The sequence below is a fragment of the Manis pentadactyla genome, chromosome 2 (genome assembly GCF_030020395.1).
Source record: "Manis pentadactyla isolate mManPen7 chromosome 2, mManPen7.hap1, whole genome shotgun sequence".
Classification (NCBI taxonomy): Eukaryota; Metazoa; Chordata; class Mammalia; order Pholidota; family Manidae; genus Manis; species Manis pentadactyla.
In genome coordinates, this window is record NC_080020.1 from 91,464,063 (window position 1) to 91,484,015 (window position 19,953).

General features: G+C 40.5%; 1 protein-coding gene across 1 annotated transcript in view; it reads left to right on the plus strand.

The window, feature by feature from the left end:
• Positions 1-16,917, plus strand: part of ADAMTS6 (ADAM metallopeptidase with thrombospondin type 1 motif 6) — a 310,955-nt gene extending 294,038 nt beyond the window's left edge. Inside the window, exons 24-25 of the mRNA XM_036887870.2 lie at positions 1,718-1,874; positions 12,851-16,917. Coding sequence (XP_036743765.1) covers positions 1,718-1,874; positions 12,851-12,960 — 267 coding nt within the window. The 3' untranslated portion in view covers positions 12,961-16,917. The remainder of the gene's footprint in view (positions 1-1,717; positions 1,875-12,850) is intronic.
• The last annotated feature ends 3,036 nt before the right edge of the window (positions 16,918-19,953 follow it).

A 19,953-nucleotide genomic window follows, 5' to 3' on the forward strand; every position in this document is an offset into this window, starting at 1 on the left:
AGGAAATCTATTAGGTTACATTAAAAAACAGTGTTCCAACAAGTAAATTTCTAGGCAATCAGTGTTCTTTTTCTGAGACTTTATAATTAATTTTGTAGCTAGTCATTTTCTAATATCTGAAACCCAGATAAATCGTAATGGCATATAAGTACACCAGCATGATTTTGTTTGTGTTCTGAGCCTGCCATGACTTATTAAAACTGGCATTTCATAGAAGTAGTACCAAATTCAGGCCAAAAGTCATTATTGCTAGAGTACTGGAGTATCTACAGAGCTCTTTTATTACCTTTGAGAGAGGGCAAAGCTTTTCAGTTTCCATTAAGGTAAATAAATATACTTGCTCTCTGCCCAGCCCTGTGGGGTGACAAAAGTACGATCATAAAATAATTAACATTTGTGTTTATATAACAATAATTTGCATTTGTATAATGGTATTTTGTTTAATTTTCAAAGTATTCAAGTGGAATACACCAAAGGTTAAGCACTGTGTGCATTGAAATGCTTCACTGTACAAGTGTGACAGTTTCAAAATATACAATTGATATTATGCTATTAAAGAATTAGTACAGACATACCCTCATAATTTTTATTTAAACCAGGTAAGCATTTCTTTCCTTATATACTATTTGTTGCACTGTTAAATAAAGGTCAGTCGAAAGTTTTTGCATGTTAGTGATTTCACCGAATTTATAGTTATCAATTTGAGATTCTTCTTCTAAACATTGCCAAGTACCTTTATTCTCATCTGTATTTTCAATTCAGCTTTCTAAAATTGAAATTTGCCAGTGGAAATATATTTTCAAAGATACTTTAATACATTTTTATGGCCCATTTATTGTCATTCTGTATTTAGAAACTTAAAAAGAAGTATCTGTGAATACTCTGCAAATCCTGTGAGTGCTCTGAGAGTCTTTGCAAACGAATCCAGCAAGGCCTCGGTTTGGCAGCCTTGTAAACATCCCCATTGCCTGTCTTGGCACCAGTTAGCTTCTCATCCCTTTGATCCCAAATTGCACATGCTTTTTGGTATCCTGGGTGGCAGACCCAAAGAATAGGCCCGGCTTCATTCATCAGCCTGGACAGCTGACACTAAGCCACTCAGAGAGTGAAGTGACTTCCATTCTGAAGTAACAATCCCTGAGATGAAAACGGGAAGCGAGACGTGCTAACTGGCTAACATCAGATCCTTCTGAGGTTTGTGTGGCTGACAGTACCTTAGAAACCTTGAGGTACTTCCCTAAGCTGTCACATCACCAGGCCCCACAGCAGTCACTGCTGTTATACTGAACCAATATATTTTGATCATATTCAGAGTACTCCAATAGACCATCATGTTGTTTGCCCACAAGCCTATAAAATAGGGAACAAGAGTGACATCCCAACCTTAGAATCTCTGATTATTTGATTTCATCAAGAGGACTTTCTCATTATACTCCTGGTAGAACTTAGCAGCCCTACCTGGACCTGTGGGAATAATAGCCCAAGATATCTCCCCTTATCTTCTGGGAGCTATATTGCTTCCATCTTCTAGGGTAAAAACATGATCCTTGAATTTCCAAACCAATTCTATAGTAGACTGACCCAATCATTCACCTTTCCAAGATGAACTACATGTGAGCTTTACAAGCTAATATATATGGTATTTGAAACGACACAGTACTTCTTTCACTTCCTGAAATTTGAGATCAGTTGTTTCTTTCTGTGTCTTTGTTTTTAGTGTTCTGCTCAATGTGGCCTTGGACAGCAAATGCGGACTGTGCAGTGTCTCTCCTACATTGGACAGGCATCTAGTGACTGTCCAGAAACTGTTCGGCCTCCATCAATGCAGCAGTGTGAAAGCAAATGTGACAGTACCCCCATTTCCAATACTGAAGGTGAGTTTCCCAAGGGGAGGGGCCAGTGGTCTCTAGTGACCCACCTATACTGGTTCCCACATTTGAAGAGCCCCATAAAACCACCATTGTAGTATAGTTTACATAGAGCATTTGTGAAAGCTGCATCTGTACTGGATATGTGATCAGGAAACCTTCATTTTCCCTGGGCTCTTCCACTAACTGTATGACATTGTTAAGTCACTTAACCTTTTTGGAACTTTACTTATCTATCCAATGAGAGATTGAGTGGATAATCTTTAAGGTCACATCTAACCAAGCATTCTGTGTTTGATTTGTTCTAGAAATATAAAGATGATTTCTAATGAGCCATACTTTAAAATGAAAACTTCTCTTTCTTTTTGGATATAATAATGAATTTCTGCCATGGTAAAGATTAAAATTCATGTTTGTTATACATATAATGAAAGTATATGATTGAAACTACTTGTGTTTCAAATGCTAATTTTCTAATTGTAGAAAAGTAGAGAAAGATAATTACATAGCTGTTTATAAAGGAGAATAAAAGTCTTCAGGCTCTGAAATTTCTCTTTCTTATGTATGAGGAAATCTGTTTATTAACAGCAGATGCCAGCCCAAATCCTGAATAGTCTTATATCTTATTTAAATAATGTACTTTGTTTATTCAGTTAGGCATTCATTTGAAATTTCCTGAATGCTACTATGTAAAGAGTACTTCACAGAAAGCATGGGGAGGATGGAGACAGACAGGGCAGAGTCAGGACTTTCAGGCTGCCTCCTTGTATGAAAATAGAGGGGTGCTGCACATGAACATCTGAAGCCATGAACTTAAAGTGTGTAAGAAATCCAGCTATATGGCTCTGCCTAACAATTAAAAACTAAAATTAAAAAAACTATCCTAAATATAATCTGTTAATGTTTTCAAATGAAAATTATATGCTCATGAACCTATTAAAAAGAGAGCTACTCCTTTTGACTAGATTTATCCAGTTTGAAGAACTTTTAAAAAATTACATTAACTATTTTTAAATGTTTCCAGAGGAATTTTATTTAGGAAGAACAATCATCTTATATGACAGGATGCACATATTTGTGTTTTTGTAAAGTGTCTGGTTTTTATATCTGAACCTCAACACAATATATTTATTTCAAAGAAGTGTATAGTCTTATCCTACATTTATTCAAAATCACAACTTTAATTTGAAAAATCTGTGAGTTCTTTTTTGTCCCTTTAGTAAGGAACATTCTGGAAATCTAGCTTTCCTTCTCTTGATAAGGGCTCAAAATTCATGCAAAATATTAATCCTTAGCAAAACTCTTTTAGATGATGTAAATAAAAATATCTCTCTTCTATAAAACTGCAGCAAATAACTTTTTTCCATTGTATATTATTAATAGGCAAGCACATGGGTTTAGGAGTCTGTTTTTCTTTCAGAGTTGGGAGATAAAAGGTTGAGGTGGACAAGAGGATATAACTATCATATTAAACTGCTCTATGTTGGGCATTATGTTAGGCCTTCATATTTATAACCCATTTTATATATCTCATATACAAATATCTGTGTGTGTGTGTGTGTGTGTGTGTGTTATAACCATGACAACAACTTTCTGAAAGCTGGTATTACTGATGCACAAAAAGGAATAATGATTTGCCCCGATTGTAAGGCTAAGAAGTAGTTGAGTCAGGATTTAAACCCAGATTTGGCAGAGCCAAAGGGAGTGCCAGTTTGAATTATATTTTCATGCTTTTCTTAATTTATTCTTTAAAATAGGGTATTTTAACTTGAAAACACAGCTTCTGGCTATGAAGTAGAGCCACCTCTGGCATCATTATCAGCCTGATTTAACAGCTTAAAGCTTTACCATTGCTGAAAGAACTGGCTTTTTACTATGCCCACAACAGTATATATGTTGAAGTTATGTTTATAGCTGCACTTTAGGCCACTTTAGTAGTTTCTCCAAAAGCTTTTCCAGAGTGATTAATTAGTATTCATAAGCTTTGGAGCCAAACATACAATGCTGTTTTCAGAGTGGACAGAATATCATTTGCAACTGTATTTATTTCTGCCTTAAAGAAATTCTTTTAAATGGATAGATATTAATATGAGATTTCTTGAGTTATTTGGAGAAACACCTCATGGTCATTTAATCTGCCTGGCCAGATCACCTTTTATTAATATTAATCTGAAGTTAGCAGTTAGGAGAGTATTTTTAGCCTTCTCAGGAAAGGAGGAAACTTTTAGGAAATTATTAATCTGGCAAAATATGACTAATCTTAGAAATGTTATTCCCTAAAACTGTTGACTCATTTGAAAAAAAAATCACCCTCTTTTATAAATTTAGATTTAAAATGCAAACAGTTTGTCTGTCATACTTATTTTGTGTTATCTCTGGCTTCTCAATAGCATGTATTGAATACCAGAAACTATCGGTTTATTTCATCATCAGCTAATTATTGAATGCCTGCTATGGCCAGTTTCTGCCATTCATTATGGAAAACTCAAATACATTTGTAAGTCCACAGTCTAACAGGGAAGAAACTTTAAAAAAAAAAAAAGAAAGAAAGGTAGAACAGGTTATGTGGAGCAGTTTACACAAGTGTTAAGAGAGTTCAAATGAAGGACCAATGACTTCAACCTTTTGGATCGAGGCTAGTGTACAGACTGAGTGGTCTGTGAGCAAGCCTCACTGTGTAACTGGAAAAACCCAGTGGGCACTCTGGGAAAAGTGGATGAAACAGTTGAGTTGAATCATAAGTTTTCATCCATAGAGATGAAGTGGGCAGATAACAGATTTCAAGAGAAAAGAGGCTCTTGCATGAAAGTAATGTGAGAGTAACCTGATATGGCTCTTGGGAATCAGATCAGGAAGAGAAGAAATGCCTCTTCCAAGGGTAAGTTGAAAGGGAAGTCCAGTAGTCAGAGAAAGAACAGGTCCTGGTTAACACAGGAAGCTGGAAAAGGACCCCTTTCCCCTAGCAGAATCAAGTTCTCTTGATTTCTTAGTGGGAGGCTACTGAGAATCTAATTCAGCTCTATCCCAGACAGAATGGAACTAAGAGAGATCTCTTGGGATTTAAAATACACTCTTTCAGTGGGGTCTCAGTGGGTGAAATGGGCTGCAGATCTTTACCAGTTTGCAGATCCTACCAGTTTAGGAAATGGTTCCACTCCTTAACATTTTATTATGAAAAAAACCAAAACATTTCAAACATACAGCAAAATTGAAAGCATGTTGCAATGAACACCTGCCTTCTAGATTCTTGCATTAACATTTCCCCAAACTTGGTTTATCACATATATGGCTATCTGTTCATCCCTCAAGGAGATATTTTTTTTAATAATGTTTTCTGGTTCATCATTCATTCACTTAGCAAGCATACCTACTTTGTGGGTATGAGACTATGAAAGAAATATGACACTGAGACTGAAAGACACTGAAAGAAATATGAGGCACTGAGACTATGAAAGACACATGACAAGGTCCGTGTCCTCAAAGGGAGCACAGTTTCAGTAGGGCTGCAACATGCAAACAATTTTCACAGTATGGGCAGTACTATAACAGGCTGATAGCAGCCACCATGATTACCCAGAGGGAGTTATCAGCAGAAGCACTGTGGAGAAGGCAGGCTGGAGCAGGGCACTGGGAGGTATGAAACAGTTTGCCACAAAGACACTGATATGCTGGGCGTTCCTGGCAGAGGCTGAGTGCTTGCTGTCCTGGGAGTGGAGAGGTTGCACAGCCTGGCTGCAGTGGGTTAGGAGGGGAGCAGGCAGTGGAGATGAGGCTACAAAGCGAGAGAGACAGGGACTTGGTTTGGGATAGCCCTGTATGCAGTGGAAGGAAATTAGTGTTCTATCTACAAGTTGTAGGGAACAAATGAAGAAAATAGGGAAGTGGCATGCTTGGAATGGCCAAAATAAAGAAGCAGGGGGAGGGCTGCCTCATGGGAGAAGAGTTAGAAAGTTGTTCTAAGAGTCCAGACTAGAGATGATGAAGACTGAGCTAACAGTAGGAACCAAGGCTGGTAGTGAATTGGAAAAAAGGAGAATAAAAAGAACCCGATGAACAATGAGGTGTAAGGATGAGACATGAAGGTGTTCAGTATGACTCCCAAGTTTCAGATTTAGGTAACTGGATACCATCAATCATGGTAAGGAATTTAGGCATCTGTAGGGAAATCAAGCACATTAGTCTCCAAAAGCTGTAATAAATAATGAAATTTGAATAAGATCTTTAAAAATAAAAATAAAACAATGGAGAGAGATTTAAGAATGGAGGGAGGTTAAGGCAACAAAAGATAGTAAGAGAAAGAAGTGGAGCATCAAAAAATGAATAGCAAATAAGGAGCGGGAAATAGAAGCAGGGAGAAGGGAGGTACAGTTTGCCATACATCTGCTTTAGTTTTTATTCCCAAAAGCCTTCAGCAAAGGGTTAAAAGTATTATAGGTTTGGTCTTGACAGAATGCCACTGAGCAGAGTAACACTACTTTGCTGCAGAGAGTGAATTATAGACACACCGGGTATCATGCATTCAAAATACTGCTCAGGGTAATACTTTAGAGTGTATCTGGCAGCTGGGACTAGGCCCCTCACCTGAAATTCTACCCCAAATGCCATATTATTCATCCTTATGCAGTTTCAAGTTCCCTTGTAGCTTATATTGTGAGTCTTTTCAGCATCTCCATAGCACAAGGCACTCTGTCACCTCATATTTATTGCTCACAGATAATGATTCATGGTGTGCCATAAGCTGGTAACCTACCCAGGGAAGGTGGGTTGTGTGTGTGGGTTGACCAGCCCAACCCGTCCAATGGAGGCTTTGATGGACCTCAGTCTTCCTCAAGTACACAACTCTGAGAAATCCCAGGCAGCTCCAGAAATCTCGTAAGAGCAAAACACCTACTGAATTTGGGTTTCAGAGTGGCATCTGATGTATAAAAACCAGGAATGGTGAAGGTTATTTGAAGACTTGATTTCAAGAGGGTGAAGAAGACCAGTTTGTTTTCTCTTTGCCATTTTAAAGAGCTCGTAATCCACCTTAGCATTCAGGTTCACATTCCTGGCTGTCTAGTTTGAAGGGAACCCTGGATGTGTGTTAGGATCATACCACCTTGAGGTTGAACGTGCCTAAGTAGCTTCCCAGGAAATAAGACCAGTAAGAAACTGAGAAAGCAAAGAGAGAGCAATGGTTTAGTCCATGGTAAGATGAAATCAGAATCAAGTTCCACAGTTGATATCACCCTGTGTAGATAAGACAAAGAGTCAGTGGACTGTTCCATGGCAATGAATAATGTCAAGCCCCTGAGCAAAATTTGTTATTTCATCTTTATCCAGTCTCCAAATGTAAAATATTCAAGGGCTCAAGTACAATTTTGAGGGGAAAGTATGCCAAGCCCTCACCCCCAGTGCCCCAGCCCCCGCACCACACTCACCCATGCACGTCTTCTCACCAGGCTCCGCTTTGTCCCGGGCAGTCTGACAGAGGTGCAGCTGCTTATACTTGTGTAATCTAAGAGACCCTGGGTGCTTAAGTCATAGCTCTCTACTTACTGTGTTCCTTCTCTGAATCTCTTCAAGAGCTCATGGGCATTCTCCCGATAAAGATGCCGAATGGTCCAACCTGGCCACAGAAGGATGTGTCCCTGTGCATCTCTGTTCATTCTAATGATATAATTTAGTCACCCCCTGCAATGTTTTATGAAATAAATACCAAAACACTGCATTTCAGGAGTTGCTCTTATACTCCTTGGTCCATGTCAAGCCTTCAAATTCACAATAAATCTGAATCCAATTGCATCCTAAATTCATAAGCCTCTGTTCAGTGTGAGCATTTTCAAATTGTGTCTTGTAGGTCTGGATTTTGAAAGATTAATGTAAAGCAGCTGGGGAAACACTCATGGGCACATCAGCGATAAGTAGATTCATGTGTTGCCTATGGAACAGGTTGTCTAATTTTATCATTCAACTCTACCCAAACCCACATTACCAGTGAAACACAGTCTAGCATAGCTGGCAAGTTACTTAAGAGTCAATAATGGGTATAGTTCACATCACAGGGCCCAAGGACTGGCTTTCAGCCCTTGATATATTCCCAAGTCTCCCTGAGAAGAATTTAGGGATACTCCATAAATTTTCACTCCCATCAGAAATCTCTGACCTTGAATAAAGTGACGTTTTACTTTGGGGGGGGTGGAGGCTGTAAAAACAGGAGAGTCTTGTTGGTCTACAAAATATTTCCTAGAAACCACACAGTTAGGGCCTCTCTTCCAATAGCCTCACACACACAAAAATAGAAAGAATGTTTTGTCATTCTCCTCTCAGGAGAGTGCTTAGCTGGGATATGATGGCAGAAGAGAAAATCAGCCCCTTCATCTTAAAGTTCTTGACTGCTGGTTCGGATTCCTCTCTGAAAAAGTAATAGATACAAGTGTATCTGCATGAAGAACATATGATGGCAAAGACTAATCCTTTAAAATAGGTCAATTACCTGATGATTATATTGCAAAAAGATTCTGCCTGAAGGATTCCTTTTAATAAACCTCCTGGTATAATTGTTTATTTGCAGATTATGTATTAGGTAAAGAGAACTCTTTAATTTTTAGGTATCTTAAATATTAGCTAGAAATCAATACCAACTGAATCATTCAGAAATTAAATCAGAACATTTCTATTATTGTTTGATTTCAACGGGAAAATGTGATTTAATTTATGCACATTTCCAGAATGGTTTTATCACAAATGAACGCTGTACTGTGTATTGGCTCAAGAGTGGGAGTGAAAAGACTATTTCATATTTTCATTGGGCTTTGAGGCTGAGGCAGACTAGTGAGTGATAAGTTTTGTAATCATAGCCTCTCAGGTACATCAGCAAAATGACAGTGAGCTAATCCAAGGGCTCAACAAGTCAGTTCTTTCTAGCTAAGCTAAAAAAGTGTCAGAGGGGCTGAATGGGTCAATGTAATTTAAAACTGGTACTAGTATTTTTAAGACTATCTTCAGCTTTCTGTGATAATGGAGCTGGAAAACTTCTTGGTATATCTAAAATAACCTTTCAGTCATGTAATTTTATAATTTTTAAGAAGGAAGGTTTACCTGAAGAATAGTATTCAGGCTATTCTAAATGCTCATGACCTACAGCCCTCTTTTAAAATACAATTGCCTCTTCTCTAAGGTAGCAGAGCAAACCTCCTGATAATGATGCCCCCAAAGATTGACTTATCATCAGGGGCATTAACCTCTTAAGAATCCAGAAGCACTGACAGGCAGAAACCTGTTGGATTTAGATGCCAAGAATGCTGCCAAAATAGAATGGTTTCAGAGTCAGGTCACGTTCTCAGACCAACTAGGTGTGTGACCCAGCATAAGTTTTGGAACTTTTCTGAGCCTTAGTTTTGCCTTCTGTGTAAAGCTGATGTTTTATATACTTTAAAGGATTAAATATATAAATGTGCAAAACCACTGAAGGCAATAGCTGGCACACAGGAGGCACTTGACAATTGTTTTTAATGTTATCATTACTAGATTAAGCTCCTGTGGAGTTAAAACACTGAGAGAATGAATGGCTAGTCAGGTTGACCTTTGGTGAATAGATTTCATAAACTGAAGACTAATCCTTCCAGTGTGGGCAGGCCCTGGAAAGCAAAACCATGAAGTAGAACCTGGATCTTCCTCAGGGCCCCTCCTTTTGGAGCCCCCTACACTCCCTCTAGGCTGAACATCCTTACACAGCCCAGGGGGCTCCGTTTTAACACCCCATCAAGGCCCACTGTCCAAGTCTCCATGGTCCCCAGCCCTGGATCTTCCCCCAGTCCCTCCCCACCCCACCCTATCATCATTTATCTGCTCTCTGTTTAATATCTTTTGTTAATTTGCTTATGTGCGCCAATATGTAACCCTTTCTGAGAGCCTATGTACATTGTGACAGGGATCCCAGAACACTTGTATGTGATGGTTGTCCTCAGAGGCAGATGTGTTGGAGGTAATAGAATGAGAGCTAACTGACTGCCTGCTCTGTGCTGGGGGCTGCAGCATGTCCTTCATAACCATTGCCTCCCTTGAGCCTCATCACATCCTGTGAGTGGGTCCTATCATGGTCTGCACTGCACAGATAAAGAGACTGAGGTTCAGAGAGGCAACGTAACTTGGCACGCTGGGAGGAGGCAGTGCCAGAATTCATTCCCAGGCCCAACTGACTCCAGATCTGCCTCCAGTGTGGGCAGGTCCTGGGACACTCAGATGCAGTCCCTGCCTCCCTAAGACTGACCCTACTCCCAGGACCCAAACAACTTCTTGCTTTCAGTCAAGTTAGTTGGAATCAAGTTAGTTGGTAACTAACTTAAGAGAGGTACTAGAAAGTCCAGAGAGGGACACTCTAGCCGCTGGCCCCCTGCCTAGCCCCAGGCTAGGCACTGCCCTGTGGGCTGTGCTCAGGTCTCTGCATGGCGAGAAGAGTCTTCTCACTTCCATCATCCACGAAGGAGCTGAATCCTGAGTATTTATATTTGTAAGAGTCTGAATGGGTGGTTAATTGGAGGGAGGAACAATTTATGAATATATTCTTTTATTCATTATTTATTATCTGTCATTTAACTGGATTCCAGAGTCTGTATCTAAAAGAAGAATCTCTGAATATACTTATATCTTGCTCATCTCAGAATTTTCCTGGTCCAGCAACTCTTCCAAAAGTGGAGTAATGAATCTCCCAACAAAGTTGTATCTCGGGAAATACTGACTTGTGTCTATAGGACAGCATTTTCCCAGTGGTCATCTAAATAGTGCCTCCGCATCAAGAAATTCAGAGTGCAGCTGACTGTTGTCAGGTGGGAAGAGAGAATGCTAACTAATGGTGATGATAATAGTAAGTCAGTATCACACTTACCAAGTGCTAATAAACCTTCTATGCACTGCTCTAGGTGACATCGTAGGATATACATTTTACATGTGGGAGTGGGAACGGTGTTCAGCCCTACTTACAGATGAGGAAATTTAGGCCCACAAAGGTTAAGCAATTTGTTCAGAGTCACAAAGCTAGCAAATGAAGCTACGATTAAACCCAGGCAATCTGGCTTCTAATTTTATTTCCTTATACTATTAAACAACCAGTCCTCCTCTATCTGTTTATCAACTAAATCATTTTTATATTTTGGCAAAGAAGGCCAAAGCTAAAGTTTATTTTGTACTTGAAGCAGTCCTGCAAAGCCCTGTCGCAGAGTATGGGGGTGATAGTCTCTGCTGGCCGGCTGCCCCATTAGGATGGCGAGCTGGAATTAAATATGAGCGATGTTGTGTCAGCTTTTCTCATCACTTTAGTAATTGTACTACCTTGACAATATGTCCCTCTCAGTAACACTGACACAGCTGTTTTTTTTTCCCCCACAAAAATATTCTTTGTCTAAACTCTTTCTGGTTACCTGTTATTGGTCATGACAGAGGAAAAGAAAAAAAAATTAAAATACAAGTGCCCTCCAAATTAAACATGTGCAGATCTCTTCACCTCAAATTCAAACTTGATTCACTAAATATTATCTTATTTCTTTTTTGTGTGTGTGCAAAATTTAAAGACATTTTTCTTGTCTCTCCTACCTTCTTTCAGTAAAACTTAAATTTATTGAGAACCCTAGTGCAGAAAGTTTATACTGCAAATTTCTAACTATTATTCTCTTTGTAAGTCAGATCTTGTAAAGGAATTTGATGGTGGCTGGGCTTATGTTTTCAGAGGATTAAGGGTTCCTGTTTAATGTTTTCAGTCTTTGGTTGAAAGACTTTGAAAGCAAGGTCAATAAAGCTGTTACCTTACCTTTCAATAATAAGAACCGGAAACTTTGCCATTTCTTTGCATGTAATGTTTCAAGTTCATCATGTGGCTCATGTACCATGTATATGACCTCCTGGGAGTTTAGTGGATTTCTGAGGCCAGGAGAAAACAAGCAGCTGCTGTGTCACACGGGACTCTACCCAGTGTCTGCTTGAGGGAATCGCCGTAAACAGTTTGCCCGGATGCTTCAACACAACCACCTGGAAAAATGAGGATGGAACTTTGATTCTGGGAGGCATATGGAAATTTAATTACTAGGTTTACAAAGTATTTTAAAATCCCCAGATAAAAGTGACCAGAGGACTGGAGAAGAGTGTCTTTATTCACAGGAGTGAACTACTGAGGGTGGAAGCAGTCATTGAGATTCTAAGGCCCATGTCCCTTTCTTGGTCCCACCTTCTGCAACCAGCTTCAAGAGGAGGTGCAGAAAGAGTCATTTATTCGCCTTCTGGCTGTAAGAACTGCAGCCCTCAACTGTGGCAATCCTAGCACTGAGGAGAAAATACACATAGGAAAAAAGAAGGCCATGTCTCACTTCCAAATTAAAAAAAGACATTTCTACATGTTTCCATAACCCACAGACTGCTGCCATTTGAGGCCAACCCCTCAAAGTTTTCCTCTTTGTCTAGTGTATTTGCTGAATCTAGGCCACTGTCAGCAATCCTTTTCATTCACCCAGGCCCATCCCCACGCCTCACAGATGCAGAGATTCTCCTGAGACAAGTGTACTTTGGTATCAAACAATGCAACTCATGTTTGATTTTGGATAACCTTGCACTGCTGAATAAAATAACCCTTGAGAAAGAAGCAATAAAAGCTCTGTAAGAAAAATGACTCATGTTTCCAAGCTGTCTAAAGTGATCACTTATCCCAACAAATGGTAATTCTTTCAAGACACAGTGGGCATGCACCATACTTATAAAAGTCTGGGAGAAAAGCCTTGCAATCATTTTTTTGTTAATTTGTGTGAAAATATATCAAAGGAATGTTTCTTGTAGGCTGTACCAGACAGGGAGTGCTCAAAAACAAAAACAAAAACCACATGGATATCAAAGCCAAGGTGGATGGGTGCAAGGGGTGGGGTGGGAGGGTCCTCGCCGAACATGCAGGCTCATCGGCCTGCTTGTGTTCTTGTTTACGTATCTCTAATTGCTTTCCATTTTCTGTCCCCATTCGTTAGAGTGCAAAGATGTGAACAAAGTGGCTTATTGCCCACTGGTGCAGAAGTTCGATTTCTGCAGTCGAGCGTACTTCAGGCAGATATGCTGTTACACCTGCCAAGGACACTGAGCCACAGCAAGTCAGAGAGCGAGCCTCATTGCTTTGTCGTGGAAATGCGTCCATCAAAGGGAGCCGCCGTGAGGAAGAGGATTGATGTCCTTGCAGATGCATTACCCTGTGGAAAACGTAACCACTGGTCAGCCTCAGCTGACAGGATTTCAATATTATTTTAACTTCTGTGAAGTGGGATTTATTGATCCAAAGTGCTGGACACGGTGTTAGGAGGGAACGCCAGATTGGAGAGATCCAGACAACACAGGGAGACTTGCTTACTGTGGAGCGTTTGCGTTCTTTTGAGTAAATCCAATAGCCTGTTTACCTCTTTGGACCATTAAGATAATTTTTATTATGGACTTAGCAATGACACTGAATCCATTTGTATTTAAAACTGTTTAAAATGTAGATGTTATGACTTGGTCAACCATGGAAGTAAAGAAGATTCAGAAATCTTAAGTCATAGCTTACAAACATTTACTATACTTTATCTCACTGCAACAGCACCACAATTTAAATTCTAAAATGGGCTTTGAACTGTAATTTAAGGAGCAATTATAAATCAAAAGTAATGAGAGTTTGTATCATTTTTCTTCATTCCAGTTAATTTCCTTAGGAATAATCCCCCTGTTCTGAACACTGCTGTGAGCCACATATAAACTATATTAAGCTGAACAACAACGAAGGGCTTAGTTCCAAGCAGTGCCTCAGTTACTGCAGCTGTGCAAGTCTATAAATTCAGTGCTTAAAGACTATGGCCAGCCTGCCCTTGTGCATGTGAAGCTGAAATTTCCATTAAAACTTTAAGAGAAAACACTTCAATTTCATGCAGCAGCCAGACCTGGGGTATGGTAGAGCCTGAAGTATCAGGCCCTTTGCTACCATCATATAGGATGCCTCAATTCTTATTTGAGTCACCACAACTCACTTGTGTTTACATCCGCACCAGCCACAAAACAGCTTCTGCCCCATTAGATTGGTGCGCGCATGTTGAGCTTACTGAGATGATACCATGCAAAGATAGACTGGCTCAGTATCAACCAGGCAGACCCTTTTGCTGACAGTTACGATGGGTTCCAGATGGCCCATCTTTGATACAGCAGAAGGGCATTTATTTATATGAGAGCAAGTGTGTGTATGTGTGCAGGCGCTGTTGAGTGTATGGGTAGATGTGTGTGCTTGCACAGAAATGTGCTACTTCTGTGAGTTTTAAAGTAGGCAAGGGAAAAACCAAAGAAGAAAAGCTTGTGAAGTCTAGAGATCATAAAGCATACTTTTAATAGTCACTCAACCAAGTATTTTGTATTTTTTATGGATACTCTGAATGACAATTAAATGTGAAACCCAGTTTCTTGGGCAAGTCAAAATCTAGAATCAAATTCACCTAAATTGAATTGACTAATTCATTTTCCCTATCCCCATGTTTTACATCATGCTTATCAAAAGATTCAACAGTGAGATTAGTAGAAAGAAAAAAAAAAGAGAGGGTACTTGTTTATATTAGTATTTTGTACTTGAACACTTGTATCTTGCAGTGGGGACCTGTTGAATGTGCTTTGTGCCCACACGTATGTGCCCCATGCTACGCCAAACTGCAGACTCAAACCAAATGGGTACTTTGTAAGGATACTACTTGCAGTTGAGCAATATGTGTGACTTAAATCTATTGCTATGCTCTGAAACTACATGTCAGGTATATCACGTATACCATGGCCTAACGTGCATGATTAGGATTCTTCAGAAAGGAAAAGGCACTCACAGATTTACAAAACCAACCTAGACTTCAGGTTTGCTATGGACAGCCGGCACGGGATCTTCTGCGCACTCCGCCCTGGTCATCTGTATCTCCTCACTTGCTTTCTCTCTCAACACCACAGCTCCCATCCCTGAGCTTTCCAGAGAGGGCTGTTGACAATACCCGTGAGTTGCCAGGTCTCCTATCTCTGCTGCCCTCAGACCAGCCCAAGTGGTATCTTAGCCATCCAGGGAGGGGAAGGTAGCCCGTGAACAGCATGGCCCCAGCACTGAACTCCCTTGGTGCCTTGCAAAGAGCAGTTAACTGGTGCCGATGTGCCCTGGTGAAATAAATGAAAGATGGTTTCCGTAGCATTTTAGATACAGTTTTGCTAAATACAGGTTTGCTATCAGGATCTACTTCTCCAACATAAATATCAGATCATGTTTGTATTTCAGACAGATTTCTCACATTACTGACTAAAATCTGTTTTTCACCTCACCTGGAAACTAGCATTGTGAGGGCTGTCCCCCGCAGGCCTCATGCAGCACCCCCGTTGGTGCTAGTGGTCCCTCCGGAGTGCGCACCAGCACTGAGACCAGAAGGCAGAGAGTCCCCAGGGGCCACATCTGGATTACCTTTCTAGAAGGAATCAAACACAGACTGTAACAGGACTAAACATTTTCAATAGTCCCTGAATTTAAAACTGAGTGGGAAAAAAATCATATTCTACAGCACATCACATAGCCACTGCTACTCTGTAGTCAACATGTGGCTACGTGATACTTTATTCCTAAAGAATAACAAAACAATCATCAGTGGAGGTTGAGACTCCAAAAGTAGTGAGCTCTAACTTCTATAGCTTTTCTTCTTCCTTCCTAATTACAACCCTTAAATAGAATTCGTGCCTCATATCAAATTTACCGAATATCATAATTCCTCCAAGTGGTAAAGATACCTCAAGACAAATGCTGGGCATAGAAGCCACAGGGCATAAATCTGCAAAGAAGTAAAAAGCTAACCTTTTCAAACAATAAGGCTTCTCTCTCACTTACCAACTTTACATTTCCCTGTATGGCCCCGGAAGATGACTGGTTAGCCAGAGACGGGTAAGATTCCTCAAGGGAGGAACAACCTAAGACAGGCACAGTCGCAGGGGGGCCATCAGGTGAGAAATTGGGGACCAACAAAGGGGAGGCTTAGAACCTCACCCCCCCCCCGTTTTGAGAGAAATCTTCTGCATCCGTGGATGTTTTGTTGTCCTTGTCTAGCTTGGATTAATACTTAGTCTATAGGCACACACCTGATCATCTACATTTGCCCCCTTACAGCACTAAATTATGTTTTCTATCTTTATCTTGCATCTACCTACCACTTCCGCATTTTATTAAAAATAATAATAATAATAATAATAAGGGAGAAATGTGGGATTCACATATAAATCAAGTATAAAAATCAAACAAATAGTCATATCTGACTTGATTGTTTATAGTTCATTATGCGTGATCAAAACTGAAAGTTTCTGTGATATGACTGCCCTTGCACTGTTCACCATGTAAGAACTTATTTACTATGTAAGACCTTGTTCACCATGTAAGAACTTGTTTGTTATGCTTCAGAGGATTGGAGACTGTTGAGACAGAGGCTTGGGGTTGATTAATGACTGTGCATTGAGTCCCCTATACAAAATTTTATTGTTGTTAACAACCATTTGATCAATAAATATGAGAGATGCCATCTCAAAAAAAAAAAAAAGTAGTGAGCTCTACAGACTAATTAAGGAACTCCAAGAAAACTGGTTACCCCATGGCTTAGAGCAGTGTCTGCCACTGGCATAAAGGCCTCCCAAAAAAGGAAAGGCAAACGTACCCAACCAATTCAACCCCTTGAGATACATGAACTCCCCAGCCAGTCCATTTTATTAGGAATTTTTTTGAGTGAATGTTGCATAGGTATCCTTAATAATACAGAATGAAATTACCTTTGTATTATTGTGATTAGTTGTTGCTTATTATTTTATACTCAGTATTAATGTGGTACACTGTTAACATTTTTTTTTGCTTTTGTAAATTATATTCTAATTTATTGCCATGTTTCCTAACACTTGTCCTACATTCATTCTCCTGCTTGTAATGAAAATGAAAGTCATTGTAACACTTGATGGAGTGAAATTCCACACCAGGCACAGATTTTTTTTAATATAGATAATTTAGTAAAAATAAAAATTCAGCTTGTAAGAATAATTCAGATGGAAGTTGTCTATTCCCTTGAAAAGCTAATATTAAACTTGCAGTAAGAGGACTCTATCCCTTGAAATGCCACACTACATTATCAGTTACCCAGGTAGTCTCCAGGAGTGAGATCATTTGTTACATCCTTATTACCCTCCTCAGAGATTGTACTGATTTGTATTTCAGTAACATATACATGTAAGGGCTTCAGATATTTCTGGTGGGGCCCTATCCCCAGATGCCACCAGCCAGCTATTCTAAGGCTAGAAAGGAAGTCCAGATTGGCTACTGCCATATACCTTCAATCACTTGGCCCACAACTCTTCTGCCCCCTCCTTATTTTGCCTCAGATATAATTCTTTAGCATAGAAGAGGATCCAAGATATTTCATTGTGGAAAAAGTGCTGAACAAAAGAATTCATACTAATGGTTCAGTTGGAGGTGCTATCATATGGAAATGTAACTCAGCGGTTTTTAAAACTCAGCAGCTAATCTGAAGGTGACATTCCTGCATGCTTTGCTGCTTGAGTACATTCATCATGACATCATCAATTACATAAGAAGATGTGGAATGCCCAAGCATGGTTGTACTTTAATCCACTTAGCCCCGTGACCCATACTTACACATTCAATCTTCTACATTAGAAGAAATCAGGTGACATGAATGGATAGTCTTGGGGTTATTTCCCCAAGGTCATACTAGGATCCAAAAGTGGCTACAGTATTATGAATGCTCAGTTAATGAGAAGCCCCTTATACCAACTGGTTTAATTGCCCACTGTATTTGCGAAGGGTGGTTCCACTAGGGATCTGGGAGTAGAGAAGACCAAGAATCAAGGCTTGCCTTAGCTGAGATTCCTCAGATTCTAGCTTATCTTTTCATCTACAGTTGTTTCCAAGCTTCCAGTTGGATGTTTTTTTCCATCTGAAGCATCCGAAGGGCCCTATACTGCTAGGACCGAAACCCCAAAGACAGTCAGCCGCCCATGGAGATTTTGCCACTCTACAGAGAACACTAGGATCATCCCTATGCCTTTGTGCTCCAGGTAACATCTCTTCAAGTAAATTAAGAAGAAAGCCAAATACTGATCTTGGTAACAAAAATGTCTGAATTTGTGTGGCTAGGGTAAGATTCATTACTTTTAAAGGAAGGGAACAAAAATATTAATTAAGGAAGGAAAAAAAAGTCACAACCTAGGAGGACTGGAAAATTCTAAATAAATGGTCATAGAAAAGAAAAGATCAGTCACTGAATAAAAAAGTGGTAGATAAGCTGTGTTTGGGATTCTGTCTCATTCATATCATCAGAATACTTGGAATAAACTAACATGTTTTTAAAAAGAACAGCTATTCACATGGTTTTGTACCTCAGATTTCAAAACCTCAAGCTGGAACTTAAAAGGAAAATGGTCTTTCCTCCCCTTTCTTTCTCAGAGGGATATTTCTAGCATTCCTTGTCCCTCATTTTATCCACAGACAGTATCTAAGGCCAGAAATGCAACAGCGGTTTGAGGGCTGACTTCACTCTGTAGGGGAAACTGAGGTCATGCCCATATCATCTCTTGGTCGATGGCTCCCTTTAGCCCCCTGAAAGCCTTGAGCTGCAGAGGTGATGAAAGCTAATTTCCCCAGCAATGTTCTGTCTTCACCAGAACAATACCGTGTGATTGCATAAGGGCGCAATGGCACCTGATGTCCCTGGTTTCTAGGAATTAGGGAGACTGAGTATTCCCATTTGTCACAGGGCACAGAACATTATCCCTGACCAGTCAAATTCCATTGCCCCAGACCTTAAGCCTTGTGGAATTTAATCAAGAGCCATCTTCTTGGATTGTGGCTTGGATACCTCACCTTAAAGAGGTCTCACATAAGATGGCAAGTTCTATCAGTTCCAGGCCTCCCACAAGTCAGAGTGCTTTCCTCAGGCCAGTGGCTCAGTGGTGAGCAGCTCTACTTCCTCAAGGATAATGTAATTCTTGGAGGGGCCTGGTCTGTGTGCAGTTGTGGATAGAAAGCCACCTGATGGCCCCATGGAGCAGTAAATGTGAGACAAGGCTCCAGAAAGCAGCAGGAAGTTCCAGTCAGGGCAAGTCTGGGCCTCTGTGTCTGCAGAGTGCCATCAGCCATGGTTGTTCACTTACACAACCAGCATTTACCAGGTACCCATTGTGCCAAGGTTCTGTGCTAGGTTCTTTACATGTGCTCTCTCATTGAATGTGTTACAAGAAAACTGTGAGGATGATACTGTCAATCCCCATTTATAGATGCCAAAACTGAGGCTCAGAGAGATTGAGGAAGTTGCCAGTGGTCACAGAAGCAGTGAAGGGAGTGCCACCTCTTCAGCAAATTTGGAAGGTAGCTTCCTGGTCTGCATTTGCAACAGGGAAGTCAGGCTCTTCTGCCAGGGAGAAGGTGGCTTCCCAGGGCAGTGGAAATGGGGTCCTCCTTCCTGGGAAGCAGTGGGTCCAAGGCCTTGAGAGGGGCCTCAGGGGTCAGGAAAGGGTGAACTTCAGTCTCCCGTCTTGGTAGGTGGTGGTGTTCACTATGACATTTCCTGTGTCTGGTGACAAAATCGTAAGTGAGGCTGCAAAGTGGTTTCTATGTGTGCCATTAGAGGTCATAGGCATAGGAAGAGGAGAATAAGGAAGGTCAGAGACATGCGAGAGTGGACAGCGTCTTCAGTGGCTGTTAGCAGTCAACACATGAAGGTTCTCACCTCCCTTGAAACATTCTATTTTGAATTGTACGTAGAGCCTCCCCCTGTCTGGCAGGCTCCCACACCATTTCCAATGGCAGAAGGCCTTGCTGACCTATATCATCACAACTAGAGCAGGATTATTCCTGTGTTGGCTTTGGGATGTTTTGAGAAAGAAAGGTGGGTTTCTCTCTGCTTCGGTCAGAGCAAGGATCAGCAGGGCTTGTGAACTCAGGCCATCGGGTTGCTGGCAGCAAGCACATTCTTTGACCTTCTGTGGTGGGTCCACAGAGTGGAACCAGGTGTTCTTTCAGCCCATGCCAGAATGTATTGGCCGCCCAAATGGC